The following is a 25,427-nucleotide window of genomic DNA, read 5'->3' as shown; positions in this document are numbered from 1 at the left end:
CATCCCACCTCAGCCTCCCTAGTAGTTGGGATTACAGGTATGCACCATCATGCTTGGCTAATTTTTAAATCTTTTGTAGGGGTAGGATCTCACTGTGTTGCTCAAGCTTGTCTTGAACTCCTGGATTCAAGTGATCCTCCCACCTCAGTCTCCATAGTAGCTAGAACTACAGACAAGTACCACTACACCTGGCTAATTTTGTATTTTTAACAGATATGAGAGTCTCGCTATATTGCCCAGGCTGGTCTCGAACTCCTGGCCTCAAACAATGCTCCCACCTCAGCCTCCTAAAATGCTGGGATTACAAGCATAAGCCACTGTGCCCAGCCTAAAACTTAAATTTTTTGAGGTGTGGAATCTAAATTTGTTTTTCTAGGTGGCTACCCAGTTGACCTAACTCAATTTATTGAGTAATATTTGTTTTCCTCTACTAATTTAAGATACAACCTTTATTATATCATAAATTCTAAATGTGTTTATTTTGGGAATTTCTATTCTGTTTCACAGAATTGTCTGTCAGCTCATTTGCCAGTACCATTGTGTTTTATTTTTTATAGATTTATAATATATTTTAAAATGTCATGAGGCTTTTCTATATTCATTATTCTTTAAAATTTTTTTCCTAGTTATTTTTGCTTATTTAGGTCATTTTAAAAAATTACTTTGTTAGATTGTGTTAAATTTATAGATTAAGGACAATTGACATCTTTATAAAGTTTACACTTTCTGTAAAAGTACATCGTATGCCTTGTGCAACTTTCTTTTGTGTCATAAGTATTTTAAAGTTTTCTTTCTGTAGATCTTGTGCATGTCTTATATTTATTGCTAGGCATTATATCTTATTTTGGTGGCCATTATAATTGAGTATATCTTGCATTAAATCTAACTGGTTGTTTGTATATGTGAGAGCTATTTTAATTGTGTAGCCAGCTAATTTACTAAATTTGCTTATTGTGTGTGATTGTTTTTCAGTTGATTACCTTGCATTTCCAGGTATACATTGATTCTGCAAATAGTTGTAATTTTACCTCCTCCTTCCCAATGTTTAAACTGTATTTTATTTTCTCTTGTTTAGTTGTATTGCATGTGTAGGTAGGTATTAGTTTTTTTCTTTTTCTCTTTTATAATTCATTTTTACTGCTTTTGTCTTATTTCTTTCCTCCTGCTTTTGTTTGGTTTCTTGTTCTTAGACTTTTTCAGTTGGATGTTAGTTTTATTCTGAGCATTGCTTTAGTTTTATCCCAGAGCTCATGATATGTAGAATTTTTGTTACAAGTGATTTTCTGGATACTTTGAAGTTTCAGTTTCAGTTTCTTATTTGACCCAAAGATTATTTGGGTTCTTTGGTCCTTTTACATATTTCTTTTTAGTCACATTTTCATCAGAATATGTCTTCTGTATTAATTCTACTTTTTGGAATTGATACTTTTTTTTTTGGTGGATTAATACATAGTTAAGTTTTGTGAAACTTCACATTAGAATTTGATATTATCCAAGAAAACTTACAGAAATATAGTCAGTTATTAGTATACTGTTGTGTAAAGTGAAATCCAGTAATGGATTGACCTCATCTAACAAAGGCCAAAGTGGAAGTGTTTTTGCAGTTTGGAAACCACGAATTTTATTTTCACTGGATAAGCTGCAGATTAGCTGGTAGCTAGCAAAGAGGCCAGCAAGGGTATTCTGATCTCAGGCACCTAGATGGGTCAACAAAGAAAGCAATTTCAGTTATCTAAGGACTCTTTAGAAGACAGAATTTTGTTGTTGGCATGCATGACAGGCTATCTCTGTACATCCGGCAGTATCCTTTGTTTTCTCTGCCATCTTCGTTATTCCAGGTCTGTAACATTTCCTTCTCAGAGTATCTTAATATGTGTCCATTAGATGTACCCTAATGGTATGTTAGGGTTTTGTATATCCTTGCTTTTTTTTTAATGTTACTGATCTGTCTTGGACTTAAAGAAATAAATTAGTTTCTTACCTACCACCCATGTTTTTCTTTTTTCTTTTTTTTTGAGAAGGAGTCTTGCTCTGTCACCCAGGCTGCAGTGCAGTGGCGCGATCTTGGCTCACTGCAAGTTCCGCCTCCCGGGTTCTCGCTATTTTCCTGCTTCAGCCTCTGGAGTAGCTGGGACTACAGGTGCTGGCCACTGCCCCCGGCTAACTTTCTGTGTTTTTAGTAGAGACGGGGTTTCACCGTGTTAGCCAGGATGGTCTTGATCTCCTGACCTCGTGATCTGCCTGCCTCGACCTCCCAAAGTGCTGGAATTACAGGCGTGAGCCACCGCGCCCGGCCCCATGTCTTTCTGTTATTTCTCTGTATAACCTTTATAGTTTTTGGATAATATTGCTACAGTTATTTGATCCAGAAGTATTAATAACTCTTCATCCTTATCATGGACTGTAACCCTTAGCATTATAAAGTGTTCTTTTTAAAATCTGGTTTAATACATTTTGGCCAAAATTCAGCCTTGTCTGTTATTAAGATCCTTTCTTTTTGTTTGAGTTTTTCTGGTATCTCTTTACTTATCCATTGATCTTCAACGTTTCTGAATCATTTTATTTTAGACCTGTCTCTCATACAACATAGATTTGACTTTCACTTTGTGATTCAGTCTGAAATTCTTTTTCTCTTAATAGTTGAGTTTGTTTTCATTTATTGATTTGATATGTTTGGACTTAGTTCTGTCAGATTATTTTGTTATACTTTTGCTATTTATACCTTTAAAGTATATTTTACTATATGGACAGTTTTTAATAATTAGAAAGCTTTGTGTTTTTGTTCCTGTACTTACCTTTGTAATACCGATTATATAATACCTGTTTTCTGTTTAGCCAGTATCTCAGTATCTATAATTCACTTTTATACGTAATAACAGAGTTAGTATATTTCCTTTCCTTTATTCTATCCCTCAATTCTACCAATTTTGTTTTCTTTCTTAGGGTTTACCTTTGTACCATGAAATATCCATGTACCACTCTTACTCAATTTGTCATTATTGCAGAAAGCTTTCTGACTCCCATCTCCTCTCACTAACCTATTCTGATATGGTCAGATCATTCTTCCTAAAACCATTTTCTAAAATCATTATTCTTTCTAAAACCAGTCTTCCTAAAATCATCATTCTTCCTAAAATCACCAGTATCATATCACAAATCCTCAGCGGTATCTCTGACCCCACAAAAACTGTATTCTCTTCTGGCTTTCAAAACTCCATAACCCTTTGGGAGGCTGAGGCAGGCAGACCACGAGGTCGGGAGATCGAGACCATCCTGGCTAACAAGGTGAAATCCTGTCTCTACTAAAAATACAAAAAAAAATTAGCTGGGCGTGGTGGTGGGTGCCTGTAGTCCCAGCTACTCGGGAGGCTGAGGCAGGAGAATGGCGTGAACCTGGGAGGCGGAGCTTGCAGTGAGCTGAGATCGCGCCACTGCACTCCAGCCTCGGTGACAGAACAAGACTCCTTCCCAATAATAATAATAATAATAAAATAAAACTCCATAACCCAACCTCATTCTACTCACTCAGCCTTATTTCCTCTACAATTTCTCAATGAGTCTGCCTTCACTGTCCAACAATTGAGCTGAGAATACAAGAAGGGAAGGGCTTCAGCCAGGCTACTGCAGTCTGCTTTGTGCCAACACTAGGGGTGATGACTGCCCTAGTCTAGCTGAAGCTTTTCCCTTCTTTCTACACCCAGCTCAAGTCCCAGGTTCATAAAGCCTTTAGAAACTCCCCAGAAACTCTTTAGAGGCTGAGAAGCTCTTGAGAATTGGAAGATATTTACACCCAAGTTCAAGGATTACTTCCATCCCATTTCTGGTCTATGTCAGGGTTCTCTGTTAACTGGGAACTCAGGAACTCTCAAAGCAGCACTGCTCTGTTTGTAACATTCTGGCTTTATTCATTGAAATATGAGAAACTTTGGACCACTGCCTTAATTCTGCCCTTTGGAGTAATAGGACTTTTCACATCTGGGAAGACAAGCATTTTACCCTTCCTTAAACTTCAGATGAAAACACCACCAGTTCCTTCAGCTGTCACTCATATAACACGATTCCTGGACCCATCACCAGTTTGTGGCAAAACTTGGGTTTATCACCATTCCACTTAAAATTTGATTCACACGATTTTTGTAGATATGATCTAACCAGTGCTGAATCTGATGGGACTGTGCCTTCCTATGATCAGAGTACTCTACTTTTTAAATCAACCCAAGGCAGCATTTGTTTATTAGTCACTGCCTACTTTTGGACTGCATTTTTGTTTGTTTTGTTTTGTTTTGGTGGTGGTGGTTGTTTTGAGACAGGGTCTCACTTTGTCACCCAGGCTGGAGTATAGTGGCACAAGCTCACTGCAGCCTCGACCTCCTGGGCTCAAGCAATCCTCCTGCTTCAGCTCCACAAGTAGCTGGGACTACAGGCACACACCACCACGCCCAGCTAGTTTTTGTATTTTTTGTAGAGATGGGGTTTTGCCAAGTTGGCCAGGCTGGTCTTGAATCCTGGGCTCAAGTGATTCACCCACCTTGGCCTCCAGAAGTGCTGGCATTACTGGTGTGAGCCACCGTGCTGGCCAATTTTTTGTTACCTACGTCCCAAGAGCCTATGATGTGCTATCATACTTCAGATCCCTATGACATACAGGGGCATAAGATGAGTAAGACAAAATCCCTGCTCTCAAGAAACATATGTTCATTCTATGAAATACCTAACTACGGATTTTCAGAACTGCCGAGGTCATCACAGACAAAGTCTGAGTAACTGTCACAACCCAGAGTTGCCTAAGACCTGAGTGCTAAAGGTAATGTGATATCCTGCATAGGAATCTGGGAGAGAAAAAGGAAATTAGGGAAAAACTAAGGAAATTTGAACAAAGCATGGATTTCTGTTACTAATAATACATTGGTACTGGTTCATTGTGACAAATGTACCATTTCAATATATTAATAAGAAGGGAGACTGGCTGTGGGATATATGGGGACTGTCTGTACTATCTTAGTAATAATTCTGTACATCTAAGCTCTTCTAAAATTAAAAATCTCAAGAAAAAAAAAAAAAGGACAGCCTGGGTAACATGGCAAACCCCACCTCTACAAAAAATTGTAAAAATTAGCCAGGCATGTGGTGGTGTGTGCCTACGATCCCAGCTACCCAGGAGGCTGAAGTGGGAGAATTTTTTGAGCCCAGGAGGTTGAGGCTGCAGTGGGCCATAATGGCGACACTGCACTCCAGCCTGGCAGACAGAGGGAAGATATGTTTGACATAGTTTGGATATTTGTCTCCACCCAAATCTCATGTTGAAATATAATCCCCAGTGTTGGAGGTGGGACCTAGTGGGAGGTGTTTGTGTCATGGGGGCGGATCCCTCATGGCTTGGTGCTGTCCTTGTTAGTGAGTTCACTTCACGTGAGAGCTGGTTAAAGTGTGTGGCACCTTCGCCTACCCGCATTTGCTCCCACCATGTGAGATTCCTGCTGCTGCTTACCCTTCTGCCATGAATAAGTTTCTTGAGGCCTCCCAGAAGCCAAGCAGATGCCAGCTCCATGCTCCCTGTACAGCCTACAGAAGCATGAGCCAGTTAAACCTCTCTTCTTTATAAATTACCCAGTCTTGAGTATTTATTTATAGTAATGCAAGACCAGCCTAACACAAGGTTCTAGTAGGGAGAAACTAGCAAGTAAATGAATACAAGATAATGACTGTTACCATTTTTAACTACAGGTCCCTTTGAGTAACTGATAAAACTTTAAGAACAGGGGAAATCATTTACATATAAATTACATACCATGTCAAGGCTTTATGGACTTGATAACTAAATTCAGGGTGGTGATGCTTACCTGGGAGGCAGAGGGTGTTATGGGAGGAAAGACAGAGTGATAGTCAAGGATAGGACAGCAGGTGTCCTTCCCATATGACCCCTGAGCCTGATCTTTATGCTGTCAACTGACTATACTTGTTACTTTTTTAAAATCTAAGGGATGGAAAAATGAATGTTGAGTGATTCCTAAACCAACACGATATTAAACCGAGTTCCAGACTACACCAGCCTAATTTTCAGTGGCAGAGTCTAGCTCTGTTGCCCAGGCTGGAGTGCAGTGGTGTGATCTCAGCTCATTGCAGCCTCCACCTGAGTTCAAGTGATTCTTGTGCCTCAGCCTCCCGAGTAACTGGGACTACAGGCACGTGCCACCACACCCAGCTTGTTTTTGTATTTTTAGTAGAGACAGGGTTTCACCATGTTGCCCAGACTGGCTTCAAACTCCTGGCCTCAAGTGATTCGCTGGCCTCAGCTACCCAAAATGCTGGGATTACCGGCATGAGCCACCGCGCAGGCCTCTACTAGCCTAATTGCTTCAAGTGTGCTAGTCATATTTATCATAGATGTAAGCTGCTCGAGGCTAGGGAGGCTTTTACCATGTGCCTGACAGGCAGTTGTTGGTTATAAACTTGTCACATGGGGCTCAGATCGCCTCAAGGCAAAGCTACCTGGCCTGGTTTGGAATGCTTGTTGTTTTTCTTAAAGTCAGCTCTAAAGAACATGGTATATTAACTCTTGAGAGCTGCTAAACCCTGGCACTGTGCCAGAACAAGTGACGATACAATACTTTTGAGACTGATTTCAAAAATGCTTTTTAAAAAGGCATGTAAATTCCTCACCCGCTTGTATAAACCTGTTAAACTTTACTTTTCAAAACAAATTCCATCTGCTAAGATTTGAGTTGAATTAAGTAGCAAATGATATTTATACTCAGGTAAACAGACCATTCGCACTCACTGTAGACCCTATGTTCCTTCTCACAGCTTTAACCATTTTCTGTGTCCCTACTTTTGAGATCAAACTTCAGATTTTCTGATGCTTGCATGATTGTTGAATAAATTAGAATCTGTAGATGCTAACATACTAACAACTGATTTTAAGCTCAAAAGGCAGCAATGGTGTCCAATATACTTTTGTGAGCTTTAATGCTCAGTATGGAATACATAACGAACAGATGTTTTATGCCACTAATGGCTATATTCTACATCTTCATGGCTTTTAGTAAATATAATCATGATTCCAAGTCTGAATTACATGAGATGCTTCACTAGAGCTGCAAACATACAAGTTTGTATTTGAAACAAAAATACCAAAGGCATTTTACTGAAAACTAGTTTTATTTTAAAATTAAGTGCATAGCACTCATCTAATTCCATTGGTGTAGACTTTAGCACCATACTTGCTATTTGCAATTAATGTCATAACAGATACATTTTGGTTTGCAGTCTGTACTTGAGTAGTGTTTATTTAGTGGACTTTGGTAAAGCCCTTCATACATATTAATCTCTTCACAGTACACATTTAATGATGGTCCAGTAATCTCAAAAAAAAAAAAAAAAAAAGCCTACTTTGAAGACTAATCAATAAATTAAACAAAACAAAACCCACACATTGCTCCCCTACCCCCCAAAGCTAGCAGTTGTGAGTTGTATTTATATTGAAACCTAATGTTTTAAAAATAGTTCTGGTTCTCCAACCACCCCATCCCACCCCGGGTATGCAGCAATAGTAATCAATTATTTTATTCTACCCTCCCAAAAGATTATTAATCCAGTGTTCTTTAGCTTTTTAAAATATAAATTGGGAAAGTGTTATTAATAAGCTTTTTTAAAAGGCATATTCTTCTATAACAAGTACGGCATATAAACCAATCAATAAAAGTATTTGACAAGACATTAAGTTTCCACAGGCACTGGCTGTTGTTTCAAGTTGGGATCTCTATCCCAATATCTTACATTCATAGCATTATTGAGGTAGTTAAAATACTGAAAATTGGACTCCAGGTTGCTGGGTTCTGAATGTGAATGTGAAAGATATATTCTCTTTTGAGCCTATTTTCCCCCCAAACAATTCAAGTTTTCTTGAGGTAAGAACTACCAAAATCCAATTAGCAGCCTTCTTTAAAAAGGAAAAGTGATGATACTTTCAGAAAACAATTTTCATGCTTAAAAGCTGCCATGAGTGAGAGTTCTTACCTGAGTGGTTTTCATTTTATCTACCAGACTAATACATCCACATCATGCCCTATGTACTCTAAATATAAAAGTTATTTTCTTTTTAAGGAAAGGATATTTCTCTAAGCATTCATGCTGGCAGAAGCTACCCTCCCACATTCATCCCCGGGAGCCATCTGGATCAGTCCATCACTGTGTTGAGCCCCTTCCCTTCCTGACAAAGGCCATTGGCTTGATTACTGAGACTCCTGCTGCATACCCACAACATCTTTATAGTAAGTTTGTCTTCAATGCATATTGTGGCAGTCACATATCTGCCACGCAGATTCCCTTCTATTCAAGTGCTATCTTAAAAAAAACACAAAAAGACGCATCTTACTAATTTTTAAACCAGAAAGCTTCCCTCCACCAAATCTTTCTTCTCCCACAGAAAAGAGCACAATGTATACAGTTTATCAGTTATTACAATGACTTTTTAACTTTTTAAGGTTATTCTTCCAAAATTCTTTACCCCCAAACTGCCCTTGCTGTAATGACAATTATTGCTGTTTGCAGTTAATACCAGTACAGTGAAATGTCCCAGGGCAGTTGTAGGGTCAATCTAATGAAAGTAGCTACTGAAATTTAGTCATCAGTTACCTTTGCCTGCTTAGACGGACTAGAGCTGGATTCAAAGGTTGCTTAAAAAACCTGTCTTCCACATAACAAAGTGCTGCTCTAGCACAACCTGAGAACTACCCTGGCCACAGTCCCTTCCAAAATAAACCTACAGGACTTTATTGTAGCACTGACCTCTTAGAGTTATGCCATCCCTTGAAATAACTTTTTAAGAATGTCGATTCTGAGTATAAATCACAGATTGCACTGAGAAATGCAAAACCTACATATGTATTATGAATCACAGGAACTACCACTTCATTCTGAGCTATAATATTACGTTCTCATTTGAAAACACACCCTAGCAAGAGTATTTTAACCTATGTTATAAAGGTAGTTCACACTATAACATTCCCAAGGCATGTTGCATTACAGTTAAGTGTTTCCAAGTAGTACAGATTCCCTGAGTTAAATCTATTTTAATTCTAAAAATTTGAGGTTGATCACTTAGGGAAAAAAAGAAAAATTATGACCATGATTTAAAAAACAAGATCTTTTTTACCCTTAATTTTAGTATATTAATCCAGATACCTATACTATTTATGAGAGGAAGTTATATAGAATCATCTAAAAAAATTTTTTCACTGCAGATTGGTACAGCATAACAATTCGTAAGTTTAAACTTAGTCAAAAATTCATGTGTAGAACAAAAATAAAAAATTGCAGAATAAAAAAACCTTTTCAAAAATTAATACTGTAACTTTCCTTCATAAAAGACTGTTTGGCAAGTCCATAGATAAGATAAACATTTAGTCTTTGACTTAGAAGCCAACATTAGGCCCAGATGCTACCACAGGTCAGTTCTCAAAATGGCAAATTGGAGTCTGTCCAAATTTTCTGTTGTATTGAGTATTTTTGAAATATTTGGACCATCAGCCAGGACTTGAACATTTTTGTCATACAAGGATTTGTTGTAACAGAATTTGACATACTGTTAATTTGCTTAGTCCTCCCAGGATTCATGGTGCATTAAAAGGGATATTCAGTCTTCCTGGTGCTGGCACCTGAAGAGTTCTGATGTCACTTAGATCCCTTTCCTTTTGAACAGAAGTTTACAAAACGCTTACCCATAGCTTCATGTCACAAAGCAGTCTGGGTCAGTTATCAGCTTCAGACATAATCACCTTTCAAAACATGGAGTAATACAAGGGTAATGTTCATTTATCTGGTAACTCCGGTTATAAGAAACACTCAGACAGGGCTTAACTTCTACTGGTATTGCCAGTGACATCCCAACACCAGTCTGCATGTGCCCAAGGCCCTGAACACTAGTTTGGAAGCCAGCAGGACATGTCTGTAGTGTGTAAGATGAGGTGTGTGTGGTCGATACAATCTGCTGACAGCTTGGTTGTTCTGATGTAGGATGGCGATACTGCAGTGAGGTCTGATGTGTCTGATGGAGATACTGAGGTTGCTGAAAGTGAACTGGCCGTGAGGGCTGGGAGGCTGTCTGGAACACACTTAGTTGCGCTGACTGAGGTCCTGCTTGCCCTCTCTGTTTGTTTGCTTCTTTCACATCATTATCGTGAGCGCTGAAACATGGAGAGAAAGGAAACTATTAAAAATATTACTTGAGAAGAATTTGCAAGAAAGTCAGGCCCCATCCCCAACTCCCCAACAGCTTCTTCTACCACTTGCCACCACTACCCAGGTAGCAGTCACTGCACCATAATTACAACAACAGTGAGACCCCGCTTGTGTCCTTCTAAAGCTATTTCCCTTGATGTGAACCTTCCTGGTAGCTTTGAGGATTATTTCCAGTTTGGGAGCTGTGTCCACAATAAGCACGTAAGTGTGGCTGCCACTTTGGTAACATCCTGGTGGCCCCCAAAATTCAAAGATGTTAGGAATGGGGCAAGGCTGGCCTGGACTGATCTCAGAGTTACTGACTTACAGACACAAAAAAGCAGCTCCTTTCCTTATCATGTGCCCAGAATCATTCTAGCAATGACATCTTCTAACTGGTTAATGGCCAAAAGGGACTCTCCTTCCCCAGAGTTCTGCTCATACATGGGCTTGCTCATGGCAGCAAGTAACTGCTGCTAAAATCAAATAACCTAGAAACTCTGTGCCTTTCAGAAGTTGTTTTCAGGGCACCTCATGCATGAAAAAAACTGTTAATGAGAAAGTACAAACACAATAATAAAAAGGCTTACATCAATAGTCGTTCAATACACTGTACTAAGAAATCCCAAGAGTAGGCAGTAAGACGATGCAGTCTTGTAGGCCACGTTGGAGAAAGACGAAGTATAATCCTCGAAGAAGCCACACATGCAGCAGCTACTAAAGAAGGTGCATAATTTAGAAAGGCATAATCTGTGGAGACACCAAAAATGAACTTAAGGAACAGAATACACGAGTCACAAGTGCACAAGTCACTTACTGGTATTCACAACAACCCACCTTGCAAAGACACTTCCAGGAAGTAATCTGCATATTTGGCCATGTAGAGTTTAGTCTTTTCCAAGCAAATCATTGGCCAGCCGTCATGAAGATCTGTTTCGTGTACTGCTTCAGAGAGATAATACTCAATGAAATGGGCAGCTGTTGGAAGGCAGAGGTTCCACTGAAAGGTTTCTAATAATAATAGTTCCATATGTAGCAAATTTTGTTTTGTTAATACTAGATTCATATTAGTCATACAACCCAGGCTGTTGAGCTGCTCCAGCTTAGGCACACTATCTTCTTTTTCTTCAAATTTACCTTATAAGAAAAGGGGATGGGAGGGGAGAGAAAATGTTAGGCAAGTGATCATTACAGGTCTAGTCAGTAAAATGGGATTTGCTGTCTTATTGCCAGGATTTAGATCCAAAGACGTAGTTTACCTTACACAGATACAATTGTGCCAGAACCTGTGTTTTCTTTCCCAGTGCCACCATCCCCAACCTTTCCCCAATCCCCTGGAAAAAAAAAATGCTTGAAATAACGTAAACATTTTGTTCTGTGTTCTAGTATAGAATGGAAATAGTCATGTGCCAGTGAAAAAAATAACTCAATCTCATCAGCTGAGTATTTTCAGGAAATTTTTTTTTGCAGTGGGTGGTAGCTAGCAAAATGAATTATTTGATTTTAGAGTAGAAGATAGCTTTAACAATTTAATGTCATAGTTTTATTTGAAATAAAACATAGTTAAGCTCCAATTGTTTCATCTTGGCATCAATATAATCTCAATTCCAGAGAGAGAGAGACTGGAGGGAGAAATTGGGTGAACATTTAACACAAGTACTATCATTCCATAAAAAACCCCATTCCCCACTTCTTCTGAATTCAAAACAAAAATCTAGTCTGTTGAAGAAAAAAGGGGCATGGGGGAGATAGTTTATATCTGCTTTTAAATTCCCTTACTGAAAGCAGAATAGTAAAGACAATATGGCTGAACATTATTCAAAAGGATTAATTTCTTTTCTGGAAATACCTATCTATAAGGTTTCAACTATGCACAGCTGAAGAATAAAGATTCCCTTTCCAGTCCCAGAATGTTTCTATCGATTATGTACCATCTTACACTTTACTTTCCAAACAAGCATTTTACTGTCTCTATATATAAAGCCTTCATTTTAGAAAGTATTTCTAGAACTGATGGCTGGAGAACATTTATAAACTATTAAGTACTATTATGATTTTCCAGATGCAGCAACAGAACCAGAGTTGTCATCAAGCCTCTTTGGGTCTTTGTTCCATGGTGGTCCACAAAAGAAAGGAAATTATAACTAAAGCTCTTACTACTGTGTTCTATTTTAGATTTAAGGTTTAAAACCATCATACTATGATTATTATAGATTTCTCACAATAGATTTTACACCCATACTTGTTCAAAATCATTTGAATGTTTCTATAGCAACACATATTACTATATAAAAATTATTTTAATATTTTGATATATTTCAATATATTTTCATTTCCTTGGAAATTTTATAATTTTATTCTTTAAAAACGTTTTTTGGGAGAAGAACCAGAAAGAATGCCAAACCAGGAGAAACCAGAAGAGTTCCTCTGTGATGATTCTCTTCTACAGGGGATGGGTTTGCACCACACATTAAAGTTGCTACACTCAGCCCAGATGCTCAGTGTACAGGCAGTGGTGCTAGAGCCAGTGCGGATTTGCTCATGTTGGTTTGCTTTGGAGCTGGGGGAAAAATGCTGCCGACTGCCTTGATCTTTGCTTAGGGAGCGGAACTGGTATAAAAGGTGTTTTTCTCCTATGCCAGGAGATTCTAAGCTCATGTGTTGTGAAGAATCTAAGCCCAAAGAAGCAGGAGTGATGGCAGAGAACTTCCTTATATCTAAACCACTCTAAATATTGCTACAGGTAGAAGTTGATCCCAAACTTAAGTAATTCAAACCTTAAGAATCTAGATAGCCTTTCCTAATTAAAATCACATAAAGATCAATTTAACAAGTTTTGCCAATAGCAAATACTTAAAGTTGAAAGCACTAAAGTGGTCTGTATGACACAGTTATCCAGCATATTGCCTGAAAAAAGAAGAGGAAACCAATGTTCTTTGTATAAAGTGAAATTCTTCAGAAGGAGAATGACCTAGAAATTTGGTTCAGTGTCTCTGGATGAATCATTACAGCTTTCAAGCACCCTGCCATTTGTGTAGCAACAGCAATACTGACAGAATACTTCAAAGGAATACTGTAGAAATTAATGAGTTTATTTATATTATGCTTAAAGTTCCTTTGAAGAAATTAATACATCGTAATTGAAGGAGTAAGAATGTTTCATATTATCTCTTTGAAATCTTCAACACTGGGAAAAAAATTGCATATGACCAATTTCACTGCTCAAAAACCAAGGTAGTGAGGTTGGCCAATCCATTTAAGGTCAGATAAGTTCAATCAAACCAAAAATGGAAGCCAAAAGGAAAATTTATATCTGAATTCCCAAATTTGCACTTCTAGACCAGAACTGACAGATTTCTATATTATTAAGTATCTATGAGATGTTTGCATTTATAAAATATTTGGCTACTACAAGTGTGAAGGACTTTGCATATTGATCTTGCTAAGTTAAGAATAATCTGCATTCTGAATAAATAACCATACTTGAAGTTTTAATTCAGGGTTCAAATTTTTTGGAACTTTTCCATTATGTATAGTAATAAATATTCAGATACATGGATATTAAAAGATTTCAAAAAGTGTGATAATGTCAATGAGTACCTGCATTCATATCTATAGTTTTTGTTGTGCTGACTTCTATGCATATGTTCATTTTAAGTTTACTTATCCACATTACCACACACAGATCACAAAGATCAGTTTCTTCAATTGAAAGGAAATACCAGAAGCCATGTGAGTATATTGATAAAGGCCCCAAACAGGAAATAAGGGCACAGGAAATTCATATCTGCTTCCCAGAAAATAAAGAATTAGAGGCCATAGAAACAAAAACACTGGGTTGTCTTTCCTTTATAGGATATGTTCATATCAGCCATGGAAACCAACACATTTTCAAAGCCAGCAGTGAATAGTAGGTATGTGGTAGAGATTTATATACTGAATAGGGCACGGATCAGATGTCACCAAGTGCTCTGCCAATCCACATTCTATTGTTTTATTACTAAGTAGGAGGAGAAAAAGTCATCCCTAACATATACTAAGAATTATCACAAATTTATAACATGAATCTAATATAAAAGTGGGCAAAGAAAAAGGTAATTCATAGAAAAAAAATTCTAAGCTCATTAAAAATTGAGATGTAAATTAAACCAGCTGTGAGATACAAATTTTCACAGATCAGTAAAAAGCTTTGCTAACCCAGTATTGGTTGGCAAGGGGAAACAAGTACTTGTTACAAATTGTTACTACTATAAGCCTCTGTCTCACTTTTCACTTTGTCTTGACTCCAAGATCATTTCTTAGTTATGTAAGATCTTGAGCAAATTATGAGAAATCTTATCTCCAAGATTACTTCCTCATGCTCCATAAATGTAATGTTGGTCACAGAAGCCAAGGGAAGCCAGGGCATACATGTGAAAGAGTTGGAATAGCAGAATTTCCCTGGACAAATTAGGGTCCAGTTTGAAATAGGCCAAAACCTTTAGGGTAAAGGAGGCAGGCTAAAGGTAACAGAGCAACTTATGGGGGAATTAATAATTACCATGCTAATCTTTTAATGTTTCCATTTCCTACATGCTTTTAAACATATTACCCCCACTTGATCCTCAGAACAACTTTGTAAGGTGTCTTTATTTCCATCTTATAAAGAAATAACCTGAGATTCAAGGGTTGTTGAAATTCATATTGCTGATAAGATTCCAACCCAGGGAATCCATCACTATGGTCATTGCTCGAAAACACTACACATAGCTCTCCAATCAGAGATAATCTGTAGGCTCTTTCTTCTAATAGTATAGACATAAACATTTGCTTCTAGAACTTACAAAGTATGCTCCATCTTTGGCCAAACCACTTACAGCTTCCCATTACAATGAACTCCACAAATTTAAAACAGGAATCAGACATTGAAAACAGGTTATCAGTTTATAAGAATCCTAAGCTCTTCTGCTGTAAAGTTATAGACTAGGGTTGGGGAGCAACGGTAAAGAGACTGCTGCCTGCTAAGGGCCAACCTCTTCAATTCCCGACCTTGGTATAGAACTGATAGCTCAAACTCTTTTGAACAACTTGCTACTTGCGAGGAGCAGAACTCCTTAAGAATACCTCACATACATTCCTACTCTCGTGCAAAAGGAAGAATGTAAAAGCAATTCTTTCCTCAAGGAAAGGGAAATCAGGAGTCATCAGCAGAAAAAAGAGGGAGGTATCCAGTTCTTTCAGTAATAAGTGATAATTCATATTTGAACCCTAGCAAATACAGATCCTAATGCCTAATTACTGGAAAGTCACAAATAACTACATCTTACCACTGATATTAATCCAAATAGTTCAATAAAATAAATTGTTCATGACCTTAAACTAATAGAAATATATAATTTAAAAATAACAACAATTGAAAACTCAATTCCAACCAACCTAAGATGGTACACAAAGATGACCCTCCCACTTGGCCCACACTACACTTCAAGAATTACAGGCATAGAGCAGGTGGGACATGGTAGTGTTAAAATGACAGTGATGGCCACACAGTTACTTTCCATTAATGATACCAAGCTTTTAAAATAATCTAACTTGCATGTCTGATTTCCAATGACACTCTACTATAAACTGATTCTATAATAAACATTCTGTACAATAACAAAAAGCCATTTTATTTGTGGACTCACATCTAAACTGTCAAGTGTGAGCTTTTCCAATCTTATACAAACTATTAAACCCCAAAGGGCTTCACAGCCAGTGATTAAACACATACAGTATTACACACATGGTTACTTACGAGCATGAAACTTTAATTAGAGGCTAAATTAAAGGTTAATTATAAATATACAAGCATTACCTCTCTGGCTCCTGCGTGGGGGGTGAGGGGTGAGGGATGAGTGAAGTGTCTGAATTTTAGAGAACAAAAGATTAAAGGGGAAATGTAGATATTCAGGAAGTAAATGGTATTCTAAGAATTTTGCTCAACGTACATGGGGATGAGACTGGAAAGATGGCTGGGTCCAGATGAAAGATTCTAAACACTACATTAAGCAGTTTCCACCTTAACATATAGGCAGTGGGAAGTCATGCTGCAGCTGTGTTTTATTTACATTCAGCCTGGTTCTACAATGGATCTGAAATAACTTACAAAAGGACATTCCAGGGGATAAAATAAGTAGTTGAGGTCATCAGATCAAAGAAAGAACAAAGGTCGGAAAATAAAATCTGAGAAGAGATTAGTACCAGAAATGATATTACACAGGACTACATTTGGTTTCAGGTTTGTAAGCAGCCAAGCACAGAAGTGCTCAAGAACTTTAGTGGCATGGATATAGGGGGAATGTTCCTTATTTCATCCCAGCCATATTTGACCCCAAAACCTCAAGTGGGAGAGGTGAAGGTTATCAGTATATCTACGTACTACTTTAAGATTCTATTGTAATGACATGGATAATACAGAAACTACATTACTGATTTAACTTCAATATCAAATACAATCTTTATCCCTCAAGTGGGAATTAAAAGTGAAGGTTATCAATACATCTACATACTATAAATTTCTACTGTAATGACATGAATATAGAAACTATATTACTGATTCAACTTCCATATCAAATACAATCTTCCACATTATTAAAAGAAAGAAACACAATTTCAATTCCTTTACGTGCCCTATCTTCAGTGAGAGTACCAACAAGCAATGAAATGAGATACAGGAAAATGTAAAGAGAAAGAGAGGCCAAAAGGTCCACCAGTATTTTCTGTACTGAGTAACAAACATGGTTGTATCAGATTGTATCTTGGAGCCTACTACATAGTTGGTCTAATGCAAAAGCAAAAGTTTTCACATTTGTAGTAGTTGCACATTAACTTTTAGTTCATTAAGCCAACTCATTATGTAGTCAGTAGAAAGTATTTTAATATAAAAGTATGGTACTTTTAAGACAGTTTCTCAACTTTAGCTCCATTGATGTTTTGGGACACAGAATTTTGTTATGGGGAACTGTCCTGTACACTACAGGATGTTTAGCAGCATCCCAGGCCTCTATGTACTAGATGCTAAAAAAGCATCTCCCACTCTATCACCAGATGTGACAACCAAACGTCTGTACACATTGCCAAGTGTTCCCTGTGGGACAAAACTGCTCCTGGTTTAGAACCACTGTTTAAAGACAATGGTTCTCAATTGGAAGGTAAAGCAAAATCACCTTTGGAACTTTTTCAAAAAGTTAAAAAATACCCAGTACCCATTATGTAGATTTTGTCTTAGTAGATCTGGAGTGGCCGAGGATGTACAGCTTAGGCACATGTTTTTAACAGGTTCCAAAGCCATTTTTCAATGTCTGGTTAAGAATTATTGCACTGAGAAGCACTTTTAAGCTTCCTGATACTAGTGAACTGGAATGAATGGGATTTGATGATATTTCACTGAGTTCTACATAAATTTATTTTATTACATAAACATCAGAAATTTCCAGTCATGTAAATCAGATTCATACTTACTTGCTAGAAGCAGGCAGGAAAGCGCAACTAAATGCAGCTGCTGGATAGAGATGTCATAGCGGTCCATAAACAGGTCCAGTAAATAGACAGCAAGATGGCGGGCAGAAGGGCAGAGCGTGAAGCGATTGCTCACAATGGCAATCAAGTCAGCAAAATACCGTCTGAGACTTAATTGAGGGGACTGGCCTTTATAGGAGGGCAACTTCAGCTCCTAAGTCAAAAGGAACAACATTTAGTCTGACCTATCTGTAGACTTACCCCACAATGCAATGACTTAACATTGTTTTTCCAATATATTAGTATTACAAGTGCCTAAAACATACTTTTCTTGACTGGAATACAAAAATGAAAAAGTTAAGTGGAAGGATAATGAATGACACTTAAAACCAAAATTTTCTCCTTATTCTTAACCACCTCTGATGTGAACAATTATAGATGTTCTTGTTTCTTGCTTTCTCGAATGGATTCATCTTACAAAGATTTTTAATAAGGGAATCCTATTTTCCCTACCAGGTGTTTTCAGAAAAACATCCCTGACAAAAAACCAACCACATAACACACACACATCCCTACACCTCTCCAAGATGCTCAAAACTTTTGGTTAAAGGGTAATAGATAAGTGGAAATGCTGCATGCAGTATTATACTTGCATTAGTGTAGAAACCAGTACCTATACACTAGTATCTTCTAATTTTGTTTCCCTTTTAGCAGTTTTATGATCTGTCCTTTCCCATCATCCTCTCATACACCTAAAATCACTGTTCAATCTCAGGACTATATCAACTTGTTTTTTAAAAATTGGAAAAATTATATACTATTAAAATATTTCCAGAGCATAGAGAAAGATGAAAAGCTTCCAAATTCATTTTATAAAATCAGCATAATACTGATACTAAACCCAACACGTATCACAATAGAAGAAGTAACAGGGATATGACACCAAAAGCAGAACTCCCCATGCCCTGCAAAAAAAGAAAAAAGAAAAAGAGAAAGGGGACTTTAACAAAATTAAAAACTTTTATTTAACAAAAGATGCTATCAACAGAGTAAAAGGGCAACCCGCAGAATGGATGAAAATATTTATAATCATATCTGATAAGGGGTAAATATCTAGATTATATAACTTATACAACTGGACAACAAAAAAACCTGATTATAAAAATGGGCAAAGGACTTGAATAGACATTTCTCCAAAGAAGATACATACAAATGCCCAACAAATATCATGAAACATGAAAAAGATGTTTGTTCAGCATCACTCATTATTAAGAAATGCAAATCAAAACCACTAACAGCACTTCACACCTAGTTGGATTGCTATTATCAAAAACAAACAAAAAAACAAAACCAGAAAATCACAAGTGTTAGCTTTAATGTGGAGAAATTGGAATCCTTGTGCATTACTGGTGGGAATGTAAAATGATGTAGTTGTTACAGGTAACAGTATGGCAATCCCTCAATAAATTAAACAGAGTTATGATCCAGCAATTCCACTTTTAGGTATATACTCAAAAGAACTGAAAGCAGGGACTTGAAGAGAGATTTGTACACACATGTTCAAAACAGGATTATTCACAATAACCAAAAGGTGGAAACAATGCAAATGCCCACCAGCAGATGAATGGATAAACAAAATGTGGTATATACATGGAATATTATTCAGACTTAGAAAATTCTGATAATATGCTACATGGATGAACCTTGGAGACAGTATGCTAAATGAAAAAAGTCACAAAAGAACATTTATTGTATGATTCCACTTAATGAGTTACTTAGAATAGTCCTATTTATAGGGACAGAAAGTAGAACAGTGGTTATCAAAAGCTAGAGGGTAGGAAACTGGGGAGTAATCGTTCAATGGGTATGGAGTTTCAGTTTGGGAAAATGAAAAAGTTCTAAAGATAGATAGTGGTGACAATACAAATGTACCTAATGTCACTGAACTGTACAGTTAAAAATGGTTAGAATGGTAAGTTTTACGTTATGACAGGTGCTGGCAAGGTTGTGGAGAAAAAGGAACGCTTTTACTGTTGGTGGGAGTGTAAATTAGTTCAACCATTGTGGAAGACAGCGTGGTGATTCCTCAAAGACCTAGAGGCAGAAATACCCTTTTACCTAGCAACCCCATTACTCGGTATATAACCAAAGGAATATAAATCATTCTACTATAAAGACACATGCACGTGTATGTTCACTGAAGCACTATTCACAATAGTGAAGCTATTCACAGCAAAGACATGGAATCAACCTAAATGCCCATCAATGATAGACTGGATAAAGAAAATGTGGTACATATAGAACATGGAATACTGTGCAACATAAAAAGGAACAAGATCACATCCTTTGCAGAGATATGGATGGAGCTGGAGGCCATTATCCGTAGCAAACTAATGCAGGAAAAGGAAACCAAATACCGCATGTTCTCACTTATAAGTGGGAGCTAAATGATGAGAACCCATGGACACATGTTGGGGGGAACACCACACACTGGGGCCTGTCGGAGGGTTGGGGTGGGAGGAGGAAGAGGATCAGGAAGAATAGTATATGCTAGGATTAATATCTAGGTGATGGGATGATCTGTGCAGTAAACCATCATGGCAAACGTTTACCTATGTAACAAACCTGCACATCCTGCACACGTACCCCTGAACTTAAAAGTTTGGGGAAAAAAAGTTTTATGATGATACATTTTACAATAAATGAAAAAGAAAAGTTATATATTCACCTAAATTAATATTATCTAAGATAAATGGATAAATAGTCAATGTAATTTAGTAGTATAGCCAAAGAATACATCAATTCTGGTTGTTTTTTGAGACACGGTCTCCTTCTGTAGCGCCGGCTGGAGTACAGTGGCACTATCTTGGCTCACTGCACCCTCCACCTCCCAGGCTCAAGCAATCCAACCACCTCAACCTCTGGGGTAGCTGGGACTACAAGCACTCACTGTCATGCCCAGTTACTTTCAGTAGAAACAGGGTCTCGCTATGTTACCCAGGCTGGTCTCGAGCTCACAGACTCAAGTGATCCACCTGCTTTGGCCTCCCAAAGTGTTGAGATTACAGGTGTGAGCCACCATGCTTGGCCAAAAAAAAATTTTTTTTTTCACATAAAGATGCCGATTTCTCATGCAGCTCCTAGGATTTTTTTCTCCTTAACTGTTTCTTCGGATCTTTATGATGGTGTAAGTGAGTGGCAACTTTACCTTTGCTGCTATCATGTGACATTTATTGAGCATCTCCCACGTTGCAGACACTATACTAAGCCAGGCATAAAAGCTGGAAAAACAGTCTTAAGCCTATCTCTAGCAGGTGAATCAAATACATAGATTATCACACGATATAGTCATCACAGGTTATTATGGCAACACTTAGGAAGAAAATCTAACTTAACTCAGGGATTAGGGAGTTGGGAAAAAAGGCAACACCAGATCAGGTTTTTCCCAAAAAGTGGCCTGAACATGGTCTTAAAGACTCCCTGGAAAACACTGATGGAACACTTTCTTAATGTTTCTCACAAAGCTAGAATTGTTCCCATTTGTCAAGGTTCCTAAAAACAGTTTCTCAAACAGCCTATCACACTAACTATACACAGCAAAATAATGAGAAGAAAGGAGACAAAAGGGTGTAAGGTGACAGCTGCTTTGTAGGGGTTTTTTTTTTGAGGGAGTGGATAGTTGGCATGATTTCCATTTATTGTCATTTTCACTCTTCCCTAGTAAACACAGTGCTAGTCACACTAAATATTTCTCCACAAACCTTGGGCCTAAACATAGAACACCTTCCGCAGTATCTCAATGGCAACTGCACAAAGGAAGACCTAAATGTGGATGCTCTAAATTATAGATAAGATTAGACTATGAAGGCAAGGATCATGTCTTGTTCACTGTTATTGCTCTAACACCTGGCATAATATCATGTATGTCATAAATAATCAACATGTTGAAGAAAAACAGATGACTATCCGACTGAATCACCAATTAATAGCCTGGAATTACCACGTCTTTTCTAGGAGAAAAGTCCATTTTAAGTTTCCTTCAGTGTATTACAAACAGTGGTCTCTCCAGTTCCACAAGTTTAAGTTTTACTGATTAATGTAAATTATTTATAAAGTGTTGCCAGTAAGAACCACGGTTTGCATAATGCTTAAACATAAAGACAACCCAGGGCAGTAGGCCATAGGTGGCCCAAGGAAACTTTCAGTGGCATTCCTTCAGACCCTGTGGTACCTTGTCCTCTGATAGGTCATAAGCAACTTGAGTGTAGGGTTGGGTCTTATGCCTTGGATGCTCCAGAAACTAATTCACAAAAGCCTTCAACAAATCTAAATCTAGAAAAAACAAACAAAAACAAACCAAAAAAAAAAAAATCCCATGTCCAACCTCAACTGACAAAATTAATTCAGATAATCATTCATGAATTAAAATGATACACACATAAAATGATTGAAAACTACAGAAATCACCAAGAAAAACCTTTTAAGTGTCATGCCAATTAAAAAATGTATTCTTGGCTGGGTGCAGTGGCTTATGCCTGTAATCCCAGCACTTTAGGAGGCCCAGGCAGGTGGATCACCTGAGGTCAGGTGAAACTCCAACTCAAAAAAAAAGTACTCTTAATATCAACTAATTTCACCACATACCAGAGGGATAAAGAGGCTGACACTTAAAACACTTTTCAAAATATGTACAACTCTATTAATTTTTTTAAAAAAGAAAAAATTGCACGTTGAAAGATGACATCTGCCAAAGAAGAAAAGATCAAAAGCGTATCTGGACAATTTTCCAAGTAAAGAACCTGTAACTCTTTCCTAAGACTCCAGAGATCCCACTAGTTAGAATTTTTATGCGGTACAAACCATCTCCTAGGGGGCTGAACTGTATTTTAGTGAATCTTAGAAACTGAATGTCAGAATTAGGAAGTAGCATTTAGAAATCTCAGGCCTAGAAAAGGGTAACAATTTAAGTCAGAATTAGGTTTTCCAATCTACTTGACCTGGTCAGAAACTCAAGATAAAAAGTTCGTTATCATTCCAGGATCTCAACCCCAAGATTCAGAATCCTTTTTGTTGAAAGAGTCAGCTATTTTGCTTCTTTCTCAATTTTCTACATTTAACAAATGGCTTTCTTTATCCAAGGTGAAACTGAGTTAAGTTAGAGATCATTTTGGATCTGGTCTCTCTTTTGGTTATCAAAGAGGCAGAAATGTCTCATTAATCTGCCTAATGTGCCTTGCCACATGCAGAATAAAATCGTTACTTAATAGTAACAATATACAGACTCTGCTTTGTGTTGGAAAAGTATTTTTTTCGCAATATCTATTAAGTATATTACGTCTACTTTCTGCCTTTGATATCAGCAGGAAGGGGCGGCCAACTCCCTCCACTTTAGGGCTTTTGAACAGCCCAAATCCTGAGGGGTAAGCGATAAGAAGTTATCACTTTGTGCTTACTATTTACCAAGAGCAGTTTCTAAGCACATGTACAGTACTAACTTTAGTTTCACAATCGCCAGAATCATAAAGCACACTCGTATTATTCCTCATTCTACAGATGAGGAAATCAAGAAACAGAAATTTAACTTGTCCCAAGTCTTACAGTAAGGGAGCGGAAAGGTTGAGGAATTTATGTACAAAAGCGACTTAAACTGGCTGCATGCAACGGCAACTCTCGAACAAAGAGGGCTGTTCTGCCCAACAAAAATTCAGTATATATATATTTTAAAATACAAGATCAAATTCATGATCCACCTGGATATCAGAACGTCCCTTTCCACGTTCCCTGGCCCAACTACAATCTCCCTCCCCATTCAAGTTGCAGGTTCTTCTGATACATCCCAGAGAAGGAGCCAAGAAGTTAATTAACCTTGAGCAAATGAGCAAACTCGTCTTTTCTGGCCCAGAAGATAGTGAGTAAAGAACCTGACCAGACCTTCTAGAGAGCCGAGATTCAGAACAACTGGCGCGAGACACAGGAGAAGGCAGGCCGGGCCTCGGAGTTACCTTGTAGCGAAGCGCTTGGTGAATGTCGGCGGCCAGCTGTCCTCGCCACCACTGCCCCTCCAGCTCCATGGGACCCGGCGGCGCGCCCAACCCGACGCGGCAACTCGAGTCTGTAAGACACACCCCAGGCGCGGTCACTGCCGGCTCCCCCGCGACCCTCTGTGCCCCCTCCCCGGGGGGTGTGACCTCAGGCCACCCGGTGTGGCTGCTCATCTTCACCTGACTCTTCCTCAACACAGCCCGACCCGAGTCGTTTCCCCCAACGCCACACGCGAGGCCGGGTCTGCCCCTCAGTAAGAGCCGAAGGACTCTGAGACTCCCTGCCCGACTGTGTGTCGGGCAAAAGGGGATCCACTCGGGCCCTGAGGTGCCAAAGCGCGGAGCCAGGTGCGAGCTCGGGAAGAGCTCGGGGAGGCCCAGCTGGGGCTCCCTGCGTCCGGCGCTGGAGCCCTCCCGCCCGTCCTGAGCAGCGGGGAGAGGTGACACGGTCATTGCCCCGCTGAGGGGAAACGCTCCCATGGAAAAGTCCGGGGGTGACCGTCTGCCTGGCCGGGGGTCTCCGCGTAGACGTCGGGGGCCTGCTCCTTCCCGGGACCCCCGAGAAACGCACGTTCCGCGCGGCCTCAGAAAGGGGAACAAAAGGCCGGGCCAGCCAGGCTCTGCGCCTCACCCCGGGAGGGTCCGTTGCCTCGCGCCTACCCCAGGCCTGCCAAGCCGCCCGGCCCCACGCTGGCTCCCTTACCCGGAACCGCGGCCCTTACAGCCCCAGCCCCGCCGGCGTGCGGGGGACGCCGGCCCCGCTCATGTTGCGGACAGTCGGCCGCTAAGCGCCGGCCTCAGCTCGGGCCCAGCGCCTGGACGCTCGCGCCGCCCATTGTTAAAGGACCGGCAGGCGGCTCCGCGTACAAAGCCAGCGCGGGGGCACTTGAGGCCCCGCCGCTGCCAATCTCGTCTCGCGATACAGCGGGGTCGCCCCGAGCCGTCCAATCGGCGGTCGGGCCGGGTCCAGGTGCAGAGCCAGGCGGCGGCGCGGCGGCTCCCGCCGGGGTTGGGTGAGCATCGCGGACGGCGCGGCGGGGCCTGGCGCTTCGGTTGCCGGGGCGCGCAGCCGCCACCTACTGCGAAGCTGGCCTGATCGCGGGCTGGGGTCGGCAGAGTGCCGGAGAAATTGTAACGTGGATCACTGCAGTGACCAATCTAGTTAGGCCACTCACCTGCTGAGAACCTTCGATGGCTCCTCGGTGCCCGCGGAGCAAAGTTCCGACGCCTCCGTTTGGCGTTTAAAAGTCTTCACAGCATGGATTCGGTTTGCCTTACTTCACGTTGCACCAGCCCCTTCCATCCCAGGGGCTGCTCCGTGGATCATCAGGCCCTCTAAATGTGCTTTAGCTGTTTCTGCAGCCCCTGAAGCGTTTTTTTTTTTTTTCCTATGAAATTCTTTCTTTTTAAGTTCCACCTCAAACTCCGCCTTTCTTCTAGAAATCTAATTAATCTCTTCCCCCTCCTTATTTTCGTTGCTGTAGGGATTCCCAAGAGCTTTGAATGAAGCGATTTAAGATTACTTCTAGTAACCTTGCTTGTCAAACCCATGGTGGATGTAATTAACCATCTGTGCTCGTAAATCAGGAAACTGCACAACTGTGAGAACACTCCGACGTCAATTGAGGTGATATGGGGGCTGAAATGTGATTAGAAGAAACCTAATCAATTCTATTTTAACCTCTGGTG

At 39.4% G+C, this 25,427-nt stretch overlaps 1 protein-coding gene across 5 annotated transcripts; it reads right to left on the bottom strand.

Annotated features, from left to right (window-relative positions):
- Window positions 1–7,139: 7,139 nt before the first annotated feature.
- On the bottom strand, window positions 7,140–24,599 carry CCNJ (cyclin J). Of its 5 annotated transcripts, none has more exons than XM_015147818.3 (6): window positions 24,442–24,599; window positions 23,700–23,809; window positions 17,701–17,911; window positions 11,056–11,355; window positions 10,809–10,968; window positions 7,140–10,184 (listed from the first exon to the last, which is right to left on the bottom strand). In XM_015147818.3, the coding sequence occupies exons 2-6, from the start codon at window positions 23,766–23,768 to the stop codon at window positions 9,773–9,775; spliced, it is 1,152 nt and encodes a 383-aa protein (XP_015003304.1). In that variant the 5' UTR covers window positions 23,769–23,809; window positions 24,442–24,599; the 3' UTR covers window positions 7,140–9,772. The 5 variants fall into 5 exon arrangements, with proteins under 5 accessions (XP_015003304.1, XP_015003305.1, XP_015003306.1 ...); XM_015147819.3 differs by having other exon boundaries at window positions 10,809–10,935; XM_015147820.3 differs by having other exon boundaries at window positions 10,809–10,932.
- Window positions 24,600–25,427: the final 828 nt, after the last annotated feature.

Source organism: Macaca mulatta, chromosome 9 (genome assembly GCF_049350105.2).
Source record: "Macaca mulatta isolate MMU2019108-1 chromosome 9, T2T-MMU8v2.0, whole genome shotgun sequence".
NCBI lineage: Eukaryota > Metazoa > Chordata > Mammalia > Primates > Cercopithecidae > Macaca > Macaca mulatta.
Note: the sequence above shows the minus strand (reverse complement) of the source record. Positions and strands in the feature narration are given on the sequence as shown.

Coding starts and splice junctions, on each gene's coding strand:
- CCNJ (XM_015147818.3), bottom strand. CDS start 23,768: ATGGAGCTGGAGGGGCAGTGGTGGCGAGGACAGCTGGCCGCCGACATT. Junction 17,912..23,699: donor ACCAAGCGCTTCGCTACAAG/GTAACTCCGAGG, acceptor CTTTTGACTTAG/GAGCTGAAGTTGCCCTCCTA. Junction 10,969..11,055: donor CCTGGAAGTGTCTTTGCAAG/GTGGGTTGTTGT, acceptor GTGTCTCCACAG/ATTATGCCTTTCTAAATTAT.